The sequence below is a fragment of the Chanodichthys erythropterus genome, chromosome 10 (genome assembly GCF_024489055.1).
Source record: "Chanodichthys erythropterus isolate Z2021 chromosome 10, ASM2448905v1, whole genome shotgun sequence".
Classification (NCBI taxonomy): domain Eukaryota; kingdom Metazoa; phylum Chordata; class Actinopteri; order Cypriniformes; family Xenocyprididae; genus Chanodichthys; species Chanodichthys erythropterus.
In genome coordinates, this window is record NC_090230.1 from 29,660,766 (window position 1) to 29,676,854 (window position 16,089).

A 16,089-nucleotide genomic window follows, 5' to 3' on the forward strand; every position below is an offset into this window, starting at 1 on the left:
TTAATCATGACATCTTCACTGCATTCATTATGTCATCATCACTGGCATTAATCATGACATCATCACTGCATTCATTATGTCATCATCACTGACATTAATCATGACATCATCACTGCATTCATTATGTCATCATCACTGGCATTAATCATGACATCATCAGTGGATTAATTGAGACATCATCACTGCATTCATTATGTCATCATCACTGGCATTAATCATGACATCATCACTGCATTAATCATGACATCATCACTGCATTCATTATGACATCTTCACAGCATTCATTATGTCATCATCACTGGCATTAATCATGACATCATCACTGCATTCATTATGTCATCATCACTGGCATTAATCATGACATCATCACTGCATTCATTATGTCATCATCACTGGCATTAATCATGACATCATCACTGCATTAATCATGACATCATCACTGCATTCATTATGTCATAATCACTGACATTAATCATGACATCTTCACTGCATTCATTATGTCATCATCACTGGCATTAATCATGACATCATCACTGCATTCATTATGTCATCATCACTGCATTCATTATGTCATCATCACTGACATTAATCATGACATCATCACTGCATTAATCATGACATCATCACTGCATTCATTATGTCATCATCACTGACATTAATCATGACATCATCACTGCATTCATTATGTCATCATCACTGGCATTAATCATGACATCATCACTGCATTAATCATGACATCATCACTGCATTAATCATGACATCATCACTGCATTCATTATGTCATCATCACTGGCATTAATCATGACATCATCACTGCATTCATTATGTCATCATCACTGGCATCCATACGGCATCATCACTGGCATTAATCATGTCATCATCACTGCATTCATTATGTCATCATCACTGACATTAATCATGACATCATCACTGCATTCATTATGTCATCATCACTGCATTCATTATGTCATCATCACTGCATTCATTATGTCATCATCACTGACATTAATCATGACATCATCACTGCATTAATCATGACATCATCACTGCATTCATTATGTCATCATCACTGGCATTAATCATGACATCATCACTGCATTAATCATGACATCATCACTGCATTCATTATGTCATCATCACTGACATTAATCATGACATCATCACTGGCATTAATCATGACATCATCACTGCATTCATTATGTCATCATCACTGGCATTAATCATGACATCATCACTGCATTCATTATGTCATCATCACTGGCATTAATCATGACATCATCACTGCATTAATCATGACATCTTCACTGCATTCATTATGTCATCATCACTGGCATTAATCATGACATCATCACTGCATTCATTATGTCATCATCACTGGCATTAATCATGACATCATCACTGCATTCATTATGTCATCATCACTGGCATTAATCATGACATCATCACTGCATTAATCATGACATCATCACTGCATTCATTATGACATCTTCACAGCATTCATTATGTCATCATCACTGGCATTAATCATGACATCATCACTGCATTAATCATGACATCATCACTGCATTCATTATGACATCTTCACAGCATTCATTATGTCATCATCACTGGCATTAATCATGACATCATCACTGCATTCATTATGTCATCATCACTGGCATTAATCATGACATCATCACTGCATTCATTATGTCATCATCACTGGCATTAATCATGACATCATCACTGCATTAATCATGACATCTTCACTGCATTCATTATGTCATCATCACTGGCATTAATCATGACATCTTCACTGCATTCATTATGTCATCATCACTGGCATTAATCATGACATCATCACTGCATTCATTATGTCATCATCACTGGCATTAATCATGACATCATCACTGCATTAATCATGACATCATCACTGCATTCATTATGACATCTTCACAGCATTCATTATGTCATCATCACTGGCATTAATCATGACATCATCACTGCATTAATCATGACATCATCACTGCATTCATTAGGACATCTTCACAGCATTCATTATGTCATCATCACTGGCATTAATCATGACATCATCACTGCATTCATTATGTCATCATCACTGGCATTAATCATGACATCATCACTGCATTCATTATGTCATCATCACTGGCATTAATCATGACATCATCACTGCATTAATCATGACATCATCACTGCATTCATTATGTCATAATCACTGACATTAATCATGACATCTTCACTGCATTCATTATGTCATCATCACTGGCATTAATCATGACATCATCACTGCATTCATTATGTCATCATCACTGGCATTAATCATGACATCATCAGTGGATTAATTGAGACATCATCACTGCATTCATTATGTCATCATCACTGGCATTAATCATGACATCATCACTGCATTAATCATGACATCATCACTGCATTCATTATGACATCTTCACAGCATTCATTATGTCATCATCACTGGCATTAATCATGACATCATCACTGCATTCATTATGTCATCATCACTGGCATTAATCATGACATCATCACTGCATTCATTATGTCATCATCACTGGCATTAATCATGACATCATCACTGCATTAATCATGACATCATCACTGCATTCATTATGTCATAATCACTGACATTAATCATGACATCTTCACTGCATTCATTATGTCATCATCACTGGCATTAATCATGACATCATCACTGCATTCATTATGTCATCATCACTGCATTCATTATGTCATCATCACTGACATTAATCATGACATCATCACTGCATTCATTATGACATCATCACTGCATTAATTATGTCATCATCACTGGCATTAATCATGACATCATCACTGCATTCATTATGTCATCATCACTGGCATTAATCATGACATCATCACTGCATTAATCATGACATCATCACTGCATTCATTATGTCATCATCACTGGCATTAATCATGACATCATCACTGCATTCATTATGTCATCATCACTGGCATCCATCATGACATCATCACTGGCATTAATCAGGTCATCATCACTGCATTCATTATGTCATCATCACTGACATTAATCATGACATCATCACTGCATTCATTATGTCATCATCACTGCATTCATTATGTCATCATCACTGCATTCATTATGTCATCATCACTGACATTAATCATGACATCATCACTGCATTAATCATGACATCATCACTGCATTCATTATGTCATCATCACTGGCATTAATCATGACATCATCACTGCATTAATCATGACATCATCACTGCATTAATAATGACATCATCACTGACATTCATTATGCCATCATCACTGGCATTAATCATGACATCATCACTGCATTCATTATGTCATCATCACTGGCATTAATCATGACATCATCACTGCATTCATTATGACATCATCACTGGCATTAATCATGTCATCATCACTGCATTAATCATGACATCTTCACTGCATTCATTATGTCATCATCACTGGCATTAATCATGACATCTTCACTGCATTCATTATGTCATCATCACTGGCATTAATCATGACATCATCACTGCATTCATTATGTCATCATCACTGCATTCATTATGTCATCATCACTGCATTAATCATGACATCATCACTGCATTCATTATGACATCATCACTGACATTATTCATGACATCTTCACTGCATTCATTATGTCATCATCACTGGCATTAATCATGACATCATCACTGCATTAATCATGACATCTTCACTGCATTCATTATGTCATCATCACTGGCATTAATCATGACATCATCACTGCATTCATTATGTCATCATCACTGGCATTAATCATGACATCATCACTGCATTCATTATGACATCATCACTGACATTAATCATGACATCTTCACTAACATTAATCATGACATCTTCACTGCATTCATTATGACATCATCACTGGCATTAATCATGACATCATCACTGCAATAATCATGACATCTTCACTGCATTCATTATGTCATCATCACTGGCATTAATCATGACATCATCACTGCATTCATTATGTCATCATCACTGGCATTAATCATGACATCATCACTGCATTAATCATGACATCATCACTGCATTCATTATGTCATCATCACTGACATTAATCATGACATCTTCACTGCATTCATTATGTCATCATCACTGGCATTAATCATGACATCATCACTGCATTCATTATGTCATCATCACTGCATTCATTATGTCATCATCACTGACATTAATCATGACATCATCACTGCATTAATCATGACATCATCACTGCATTCATTATGTCATCATCACTGGCATTAATCATGACATCATCACTGCATTCATTATGTCATCATCACTGACATTAATCATGACATCATCACTGCATTCATTATGTCATCATCACTGCATTCATTATGTCATCATCACTGACATTAATCATGACATCATCACTGCATTCATTATGTCATCATCACTGCATTCATTCATAATGTCATAATCACTGCATTCATTATGTCATCATCACTGACATTAATCATGACATCATCACTGCATTAATCATGACATCATCACTGCATTCATTATGTCATCATCACTGGCATTAATCATGACATCATCACTGCATTAATCATGACATCATCACTGCATTCATTATGTCATCATCACTGACATTAATCATGACATCATCACTGGCATTAATCATGACATCATCACTGCATTCATTATGTCATCATCACTGGCATTAATCATGACATCATCACTGCATTCATTATGTCATCATCACTGGCATTAATCATGACATCATCACTGCATTAATCATGACATCTTCACTGCATTCATTATGTCATCATCACTGGCATTAATCATGACATCTTCACTGCATTCATTATGTCATCATCACTGGCATTAATCATGACATCATCACTGCATTCATTATGTCATCATCACTGCATTCATTATGTCATCATCACTGCATTAATCATGACATCATCACTGCATTCATTATGACATCATCACTGACATTATTCATGACATCTTCACTGCATTCATTATGACATCATCACTGGCATTAATCATGACATCATCACTGCATTAATCATGACATCTTCACTGCATTCATTATGTCATCATCACTGGCATTAATCATGACATCATCACAGCATTCATTATGTCATCATCACTGCATTAATCATGACATCATCACTGCATTCATTATGACATCATCACTGACATTATTCATGACATCTTCACTGCATTCATTATGTCATCATCACTGGCATTAATCATGACATCATCACTGCATTAATCATGACATCTTCACTGCATTCATTATGTCATCATCACTGGCATTAATCATGACATCATCACAGCATTCATTATGTCATCATCACTGGCATTAATCATGACATCATCACTGCATTCATTATGTCATCATCACTGCATTAATCATGACATCATCACTGCATTCATTATGACATCATCACTGACATTAATCATGACATCTTCACTAACATTAATCATGACATCATCACTGACATTAATCATGACATCATCACTGCATTCATTATGACATCATCACTGACATTAATCATGACATCTTCACTGCATTCATTATGACATCATCACTGACATTAATCATGACATCATCACTGCATTCATTATGACATCATCACTGACATTAATCATGACATCATCACTGCATTCATTATGTCATCATCACTAAATTAATTACAGTCATTACTCAAGCGGCGTGTCCTGCATGTGTCGGTGTGTGTGAGTGTGTGTTCAGCGTGTCAGGCCCTGTGCAGGAAGCGAGATGTAACATGAACCTTTAATCTCCAGAGACGCTAATCCTGTTCTCTACCTGCTAATGCTCATCAGAGGGACAGAACACACAGACAGGTGAGAGGCAGACATTAGGAGGACGTGTCCGTTTACTGAACGCTGAACAAACACCGTGGAAACTGAACACAGAAGAAGAGGACAGACTGAGCGACTCGACCTGAACTCAACCTTACAGGTGAAACTCATTTACATACGAACTCAAAAAAAAATTACTTACATTAAAATGTATCTGAAAATCATGTTTCACAAACAAAAAAGTCATTACTTTTTTGGCTTTTATTGTGGGAAGTATGTTAATATAATGGTATTCTTAGAAGTACCTAGAATACCATAGTAACTGAATATGATATTTATTCATTATTATGGTATTTATAAAGAAGTATCAAACATATCAGGTAGGTGTGCACATCCCGAACACCCACAATGGGCTCAGGTGCAGGACAACAATAAAACAGAGATGAAAACAGAAATATGAAGTCCGCACAACAGTTTCGACCAACAGGTCTTCATCAGGCACATGATCAGGTCGAAACGTTGCATTGAATAATAAATATATTGGAGCAGTTATTTTCAGTGTGTGGACTTCATATTTCTGTTTTTCATATATCAAAATGTACCTTGGATGTTACCATCACTACAGTTAAACAATGATTTTGCTCTGTGAGTGGACAGAGAGGGAGAAAGAGAGAGAGAGAGAGAGAGTGTGTGTGATATACGAGACATGAAACGGCACAAACACTAGAGCACAGAATGATAATCATGATCAATCACAATCCAGTATTTCTGAGCAACATGTGATCGACTGTGATGTTTGTACTGGTTCTGCAACAGCGATCGTCCTGCTGTGTCATTCACTCTCAGTGACGCATGAAATCCTCATTAAGATCTTACTGGGATTAAAGCTCCTTCTCTAGCAGACTTAATGCAAACACACACAGCATTCGTGTGAAGTAGTGAAGGTTGTCATTAGACAGTTTGTGCAGGTATTAAAGCATCTTCCCAACTAACAAAAATATGTTCTAAAAACGTTTTGCATTTTGTTCTTTGAATGTTCTAAATGTTCTAAAGACATTTTTTTCTTGGTTATGTGAATGTTAAGGGAGCATTTCATTTTATCATTCTTCAAACATCATGGGAACGTTACTTTTGAGTGTTCTCTGAATGTTCTGAAACAAGTAGTAACATTTAAAAAACGTTAGACAAACATCCAACTAAAGTGTAAAAAATTTTCCATGAATGATATATAAATAATATTTTTGTGCTAACTTTTTGAGAAGATTATGAAAGACCAGATAACATTCTATTAACCTTATGAGAGAACCTTGCCAGAACATTCCCTGTTAGCTGGACTGTATATACTGCAGGAGTGACTGAGGCAGCATATATAGTGTACCACAAAAGTTCATTAATACAGTGTGTTTAATGCAGCACAGAAGCGTGTATTTACACTGGAATCAGTGAATCATGCTTGAATCTCATATTTTTTTGCAGCCTTTAATGCATCAGCTCATCTGTGTAAATACACCTTTAGTGGTGTGTCTTTGTTCTTGGATGAGTAGAGAGTAACTGTATGACTCTCTCTCTCTGTGTGTGTGTGTGTGTGTGTGTGTGTGTGTGTGTGTGTGTGTGTGTGTGTGTGTGTAGTGTAATGTCCAAAGGTCCACAGGACTCCAGCATGGAGCAGCTTCGGCTGCAGAGGAGAGAAGAACAAACGTCATATCAGGTATGGACATATTAGAGATAGATATTATTAGTTTTAAGACCAATTATTGTTATTTTTTATAAATTATTATTTTTATGTTTATGTGTTTAATAAACAATCTACTGCTTTTTGCATTATGAGAATAATATTGCACACAGGCAAGCTTTACTGGTTTAAAGACTTAATGGCGATCAAATTTGTTTTTGACTGTGAATTCATGTTTGGTGTTGGTTTTTGTTAAACTACTGCTTGAAATGCTAAGCATCAGACAGAATCTCATTTTTTCAAAATTAAATGCTAAAACACTAATTTCCCTGGAGTAGTAACAATAAAGCTTTTTAGGTCATTTAGATGATCTTATTTGCATGTCAATTGCTCTATTTCACCATCAAATGTGAGAGTAAATATGCCAACTTTTGGAACTTCACTACAGTAAAAATCTACACTTCTGTAAGTTGAAACATAAAGGAATCATTTATCATGTATTTGGAACAGATTGCTGCCATTTTGTGTCAGGTATTTTTATGCTTATAAAATATACATTTAGATATTTATGCCAGTTTTTTTTTTTCCAGCAAATAGGCCTACAAAATGAGTCACCAAGATTTGATCCACTATAAACCATATAATAATTAAAGTGCCCCATTATGCTATTTTAAAGGTTTCTAATGTTGTTTTGTCGTCTCCTGCAACAGGTTCACATTCATCAAAGGTCAAAACCACTTTAAGTTTCTCATAATATCCACTGCAGCATCAGCTCTTTCCTCTCAGTGTCTGAAACGCTTCAATCAAAGATTCGGTCTCTCTAAACCCCGCCTTTCTGAGAGCTGCTCTGCTCTGACTGGTCAGATGGCCCAGTCTGCTGTGATTGGTTGGAAACCAAATACTCTTTAGCATATCTGAAGTTCAGCTCTTCCTCCGTTACTGACGACTCGTTTCGGCAGTTCAGAATCGCTTCTTTCTCTCAGCAGACAATAACTTTATTACACGCTACATGAAATGTAACATTTGAAAAAGCAGAATAGGAGCACTTTTGAGCTTGACAAGCGGTGTTGTTTTCTGCTGAACACACGATGGTGTAACTCTTCAGAGAGCCACAAGAGGACGCCATTGATCAGTACATTTAACCCAAACCTGCAGATTTTCCCCGAGCCGTCGGAGCAGATGAAGGGCGCGGCGCGGCTGAAGGAGCGTCTGCCGTCGATCGTGGTGGAGCCGTCGGAGGAGAGCGGAGAACAGAACTCCGTCGTCGATGAGGAGGAGGAAGAGGAGGAAGACCCTTTCCAGGACCGCTGTGACCCCGCCGGCAGCGGTCAGGAGGAGCAAGGCGACGTGGACAGGTCAGTACCAGCGTTACACCGAATTCCATAATAAAATTGATTAACTTTGACTGTCAATACATTTTTGAATAAGTTAAACCACCTTCTTCTTCGTCTGTTCCAGAGTTCCTCGTTTTAAGCGTTCATCGATACCTTGTATTCAGATCGACTACAGCAGACTGACTCCGCCCCCTTCGCCCACATCATCACGCGCAGCTCCGCCCTGTTTTCGCAGCTGAGAGACGAACCGATCAGAGGATGAGAAACATCAGCACAACTGAAGCATCAAAACATGTGATTTAAACCTAGCTATAGGTTTAAATGAAAAGTTTTAGGATTTGGAAAAAAATAAATAATCAGATTGTGCTTTGTTTCCATGTGACTAATCAAAGGAAAGTAAACGAGTGATCACATGACTGAAGTTCAAGATGCTCTTTGGATGAATGTGATTGTAGTGCTGATATAAAATTAGAAAAATGCAAAATAAAAGCATCTTCTTCCATGGCGCTAGCAACGCCAAGGTCATGGGTTCGATTCTCAGGGGAATGTGTAGGACTTTCAATGCAATGTAAATCCATTTGGATACAAAAATCTGCCAAATGCATGAATGTAAATATAAATTTCTCTGCTGGTCTCAGACTTCGACTGAAAACACTTCTGATGAGAGCGAAATTTAAGTATGTGATTAAAAAAAGTATTTAAAGTGTTCTTGTTTTCCCGCACAAATATCTAAACATTCTTCAATCAAGATACATTTTTTCAAGATTTAAAGTAAAAGACTTGTTTTGTGAAAAATGCATCAAAATAAAGTGAATTAAGTGAACAAATGGGGTCAGAAATATAATCTTTATGTTTTTTCTGACCACGTTGACAGATGTTTGTTCTTGTTTTAAGCACAAACTCACTTTGTTTTGATGCATTTTCAAAAAACTAAATAAAAAATTGTTTTATTTTAGATTTTTTTGTTTCATTGGAACGGTAAAGGTTTTGGCTCTTGCTATGTGAACACAAAGATCACGAACATGATTCGAAAAGGTTCAATGGTCCTGAAAAAAATTCTCACAGCCAAAAATGTGCAAATTGGAAACAAATATGAAATGAATTTCATCTAGTGGAAGTGTTTGGTACTGCGCCCAAACAAAATCTGACTGAAAGCTCATTTTTTGAGATATCAACCTCAAATTTGGTGCACAACTTGTTTAGAGTAAAACATGTTTTGGAAAATATATATTTCACATAAAACTTACAAACAGTATTTTTATGCATAATATTAAACTTTTTTTTTTACTTCAGCAATAATCTGCCAAGTGTCTTCTTTAAAAAAACACCAAACTTCAGTCTGTGATCTAAAACATTCACGATTTACCAGTTGAAGTTGAAAATGTCATTTTCAGCTATTTCATTTTCAATAAATAGATTGTAACTACTGCATAAATGTAATTTAGTGCCATAAAATCTCCTAAAAATACACAATATTAAATAAAACGAATGTTTAGATATTTGTACTGAAAACAAGACAGAAATCCAGAGGAAGAACATCATGTTTTTCAGTGCATGAGTGAGATTGAATGAAATGTATTATAAGTGCAGATGACTGTTAGAATCACAGTCTGCCTTGATGTTTAAGCCGAAGGTTTGAGTTGTTGTTAATCTCCATCTAGTAGTTTTGTTTTTAATTTTGCAGAGCACTTTCAGTATGATGCAGACACACATGATTTTGCTCAATAAAAGCCATTTTAATGTCTGACAATGGATTTGTGTGACTTTGTTTCTGGCCGTAACAATAAAACACCAAAAGTTTGATTACTAGGAAATGCATGAACTTGTGTGTGTTCCTCACATGAGCACAGGGGGCAGTAAAACACAAGCACAGCAACAATCTTCATCATGTTAAATAAGAGCCTGATCAGATATTCAGATGGTAGATTGTGTTTACTGTCAGAAGCCAAGCAGGCACAATAAAAACTAAAGCGCTTCTAAACGAAGCCAATAACTAAACACTGCGAGCCGGACGGAGAAATCAGCAGGTTTTATCCTCCATCATCAGTTGTGCTGTAGACTAAACATCTCATGACTACAGCCGTGTTTCCACCGCTCACATTCCAGAGAGCTGCACCAGACTTTAACCATTCACATCCAAACCACCCATAATTCCCTCTGACTGTCGTCTGTTGGGTTTTAATTTATGACAACATGATCTTCTCTGGGAACAACAATCACCTTGTTTAGAAACGTCAATATATTTAAATCATTGATATATTTGTCATCTAATTATTCATCAGAGAGGAGTTTTTAAAATGTAAATCCTGTTTGCTTGTGCTTGTGTTGTGGAAGAGAATGTATTTGTGAAGCTGGGTTTCACAGACAGGGCTTAAGCCAGGATTAAGCCTTAGTTCAATTAGGATATTTAAGTAAGTACACTAGATAAAAACATCGCTGGTGTGCATCTTGAGACAAAGCAATGGCACGGACATATTTTAAGATATGTCAGTACAAGTTGCTTTCAGTAAAAACATCTCAAACATGCATTTTAGCTTAAGCCTTGTCTGTCAAACCTGAACTCAAACTGTCAATCATCGACCAGGCCCCTCCCCTTTCGGCAGTGAGGGCGGGGTTACAGAGTGAGTGTCTCCATCTGTGTTCACACTGGAACACCAGCACACTAGACTGTGCACTACCTAGTGCCTACTGTTCAATTAAATTATACATTTAAATTAGTCTCAAATGTCACCGCCTACAGTGTAAAACTGCAACCTGAAATTCAAGATCAATTTCTACCCAATTTAAGGCACAAAAAATATTTTTTTTTGGTACAATGTATTTTGGTTGATTCAGCTATATTAAATAATATTTTTCACTTGAATGAAGCAAGTTAATTCTCTCAGTTATGAACAAACGTTCTTCCAGTAACGTTAATAGAACGTTATCTGGTCTCAAAAACGTTATTTATACGTCGTTCAAGGAACATTTTTTTGCGTTTTAGTTGGACGTTTGTCTGTTTTTTAAATGTTTCTGCTTGTTTCAGAACATTCCAAAGTAACATTCCCACAATGTTTGAAGAATGGAATGTTCCCTTAACGTTCACATAACCAAGAACAAACGTTTTAAAATTTTGAACATCCAGAGAAATAACATTTTTAAAACTTAACGTTAGGAAACATTTTTTTGGTGATCTGGTACTACAGCACACACATGTAGAGTTCAGTATGGAAGCATGTGATTCTGGCTGAGATCCCAGATCCTGGTATGTGCCCGTCTAACTGAGGAACAGTGTGTGTTTGTACACTATCAGACGGAGAGGTGGCTGTTGTTCTGGAGGTCTGGAGAATCTCATGAGCGCCGTGAGCAGAAATAGGTCAGACGTGCCGCTGGAGAACTCTCCGGTTGTTTCATCTGTGAGGTCACGTCTCCTCTAATGGAGTCCAGATGTGCTGCGGGAGCGGCTAATACGCCTCTTTCTCCTTTAATTCCCTCGTCTTCCTCTCCTGCTCACTCTCGCTCTCACAGGAAATGCTCCAGGTTCTTGGCCCTGAAGGGAACGTGCCTCTGTAACCACCTCCAGATGGAGCACACACACACACACACACACACACACACACACACACACACACACACACACACACACACACACACACACACACACACACAGAGTTTAGTGTGCACTGCACGGCTGTGCGTCCAAACTCACTGCTCTCCATCCGTTCCTCTTCATGTCTCCTGCCGAAACCACCGACATGATCCTGCACCAATTCACAATACTGGATCTGGCTGGTTTGGGCTGGTTAGAGCCTGTACAGATGGTTGACCAGAATGTTCAAAAGAACCAATGATGATTTACTGGTTAAAAATCAAAAAATTACATCTTGTTTTCCAGCATAAATATCTAAACATTCTTAAATCAAGATTAATTTACTGGAGAAGCAAAATGACTGAAGATATTAAGTCTTGTTTTCTGAAAAAAATGATCAAAACGAAGTGAGTTTGTGCTTAAAACAAGAACAAATATCTGATAATGGGGCCAGAAAATAATCTTGTCTTCTCTTTGAATTAAGTTGATTTTTCTGACCCCACGGGCAGATGTTTGTTTCAAGCATAAACTCACTTAAAGGTGCAGTAAGCAACGCTGCTGAAAGCGGATTGGACCGAGGGCCACAACACACATGTAGCCAATCAGCAGTAAGAGGCGTGTCCACGCATGAGGGGGGAGGTGCCTGTGCTGCATAGTGTGTTCATGAATATGGAGGTGGAGCCATCAAGATAGAAGTGTGATCTTTTTGGGTAGGGGATGTGTTTGTTTTTGTGAGTTCAAATATCAAGAGCGTTTCCCAGAAAATCACTTACTGCACCTTTAAAGACGTAATATCTTCAAAGTCATGTTGCTTCTCCAGTAAATGTATCTTGAGTTATGGAAAAACAACTAATAAAATGGACAAAAACGCAACAAAATTACAAAAACTTTAAAATTAAAACAAAATAAAAATATCAATATAAAATCTGTTTACAAAAACTAATCCCAACTAACAAAAATATGTTCTCGTTTTGCTAACTTACGAAGCCCCACACGACACGCAGGGGAAAAAAAATAGGCTAAATCGTGCACATGATTTATAAATCGAGGGATTTAAATAGTAAATTGCGCACACGCTTTAGCAAATCAAGGGAACAAAATAGTAAATCACGCACACGCTTTAGCAAATCGAGGGAACGAAATAGTAAATCACGCACACGTTTTAGCAAATCAAGGGAACGAAATAGTAAATCGCGCACACGTTTTAGCAAATCAAGGGAACGAAATAGTAAATCGCGCACACGTTTTAGCAAATCGAGGGAACGAAATAGTAAATCGCGCACACGTTTTAGCAAATCAAGGGAACGAAATAGTAAATCGCGCACACGTTTTAGCAAATCGAGGGAACGAAATAGTAAATCGCGCACACGTTTTAGCAAATCGAGGGAACGAAATAGTAAATCGCGCACACGTTTTAGCAAATCGAGGGATTGAAATAGTAAATCACGCACATGCTTTAGCAAATCGAGGGAACGAAATAGTAAATTGCGCACACGTTTTAGCAAATCGAGGGATTTAAATAGTAAATCGCGCACACATTTTAGCAAATCGAGGGAACGAAATAGTAAATCGTGCACACGTTTTAGCAAATCGAGGGAACGAAATAGTAAATCGCGCACACGTTTTAGCAAATCGAGGGAACGAAATAGAAAATCACGCACACGTTTTAGCAAATCGAGGGAACGAAATAGTAAATTGCGCACACGTTTTAGCAAATCGAGGGAACGAAATAGTAAATTGCGCACACGTTTTAGCAAATCGAGGGAACGAAATAGTAAATCGCGCACACGTTTTAGCAAATCGAGGGATTGAAATAGTAAAACAAATGAAATGCCTCATTAATATGCAAGTCATTTCAGCTCATTACTATCCAATTCTTTTGTCTTCTCAGGTGAGAATGGCCCATTTTCAGTGGTGATTCACGCCTCCTCGCATACTGTGTTTCTTGGCAAAAAGTGTCTTACAAAAACTAAATCAATATATTGTTTTATATGAAGGAGTAGGCAGCATAATTTTTACATAATTTTGAAGCAAAAACTCTAGTCTACAACCTCCAATACCCAGAAGTCTTATGAACACAGATTTATTATACTTTTTTTGGCCTTATTTCAGTGACTTAAGTTTTTTGTTTTTTCAACAACCACGCATAAATGTTATTCCTTCAAAAACACAAACATGTACATACATGTTCCTCACATATTATTGTAGCCTAGTTTGTGCTGAATACAGTGTAATGAAACTTTTTCCATTAATATGTTTATAAACAACTGAAAAAAGCACAAATGTCAGGGCATGTGAAATAGTAAATTGCGCACACGCTTTAGCAAATGAAGGGAACGATATAGTAAATTGCGCACACGCTTTAGCAAATCGAGGGAACGATATAGTAAATCGCGCACACGTTTTAGCAAATCGAGGGAACGAAATAGTAAATCGCGCACACGTTTTAGCAAATCGAGGGAACGAAATAGTAAATCGTGCACACGTTTTAGCAAATCGAGGGAACGAAATAGTAAATCGCGCACACGTTTTAGCAAATCGAGGGAACGAAATAGTAAATCGCGCACACGTTTTAGCAAATCGAGGGAACGAAATAGTAAATCGCGCACACGTTTTAGCAAATCGAGGGAACGAAATAGTAAATCGCGCACACGTTTTAGCAAATCGAGGGAACGAAATAGTAAATTGCGCACACGTTTTAGCAAATCGAGGGAACGAAATAGTAAATCGCGCACACGTTTTAGCAAATCGAGGGATTGAAATAGTAAATTGCGCACACGCTTTAGCAAATGAAGGGAACGAAATAGTAAATCGCGCACACGTTTTAGCAAATCTAGGGAACGAAATAGTAAATCGCGCACACGTTTTAGCAAATCGAGGGAACGAAATAGTAAATCGCGCACACGTTTTAGCAAATCGAGGGATTGAAATAGTAAATCGCGCACACGTTTTAGCAAATCGAGGGAACGAAATAGTAAATCGCGCACACGTTTTAGCAAATCGAGGGAACGAAATAGAAAATCACGCACACGTTTTAGCAAATCGAGGGAACGAAATAGTAAATTGCGCACACGTTTTAGCAAATCGAGGGAACTAAATAGTAAATTGCGCACACGCTTTATCAAACCGAGGGAACGAAATAGTAAATCGCGCACACGTTTTAGCAAATCGAGGGATTGAAATAGTAAATTGCGCACACGCTTTAGCAAATGAAGGGAACGATATAGTAAATTGCGCACACGCTTTAGCAAATCGAGGGAACGATATAGTAAATCGCGCACGCGTTTTAGCAAATCGAGGGAACGAAATAGTAAATCGCGCACACGTTTTAGCAAATCGAGGGATTGAAATAGTAAATCACGCACATGCTTTAGCAAATCGAGGGAACGAAATAGTAAATCGCGCACACGTTTTAGCAAATCGAGGGAACGAAATGGTAAATCGCGCACACGTTTTAGCAAATCGAGGGAACGAAATAGTAAATCGCGCACACGCTTTAGCAAATCGAGGGAACGAAATAGTAAATCGCGCACACGCTTTAGCAAATCGAGGGAACGAAATGGTAAATCGCGCACACGTTTTAGAAAATCGAGGGAACGAAATAGTAAATCGCGCACACGTTTTAGCAAATCGAGGGAACGAAATAGTAAATCGCGCACACGTTTTAG

General features: G+C 37.4%; 1 protein-coding gene across 1 annotated transcript; it reads left to right on the forward strand.

Moving 5' to 3' along the window:
* Nucleotides 1-5,799: 5,799 nt before the first annotated feature.
* si:ch1073-303d10.1 (protein LBH-like) lies at nucleotides 5,800-10,156 on the forward strand. The gene is made up of 4 exons (XM_067397288.1): nucleotides 5,800-6,007; nucleotides 7,477-7,555; nucleotides 8,675-8,874; nucleotides 8,978-10,156. The coding sequence occupies exons 2-4, from the start codon at nucleotides 7,481-7,483 to the stop codon at nucleotides 9,090-9,092; spliced, it is 390 nt and encodes a 129-aa protein (XP_067253389.1). The 5' UTR covers nucleotides 5,800-6,007; nucleotides 7,477-7,480; the 3' UTR covers nucleotides 9,093-10,156.
* The last annotated feature ends 5,933 nt before the right edge of the window (nucleotides 10,157-16,089 follow it).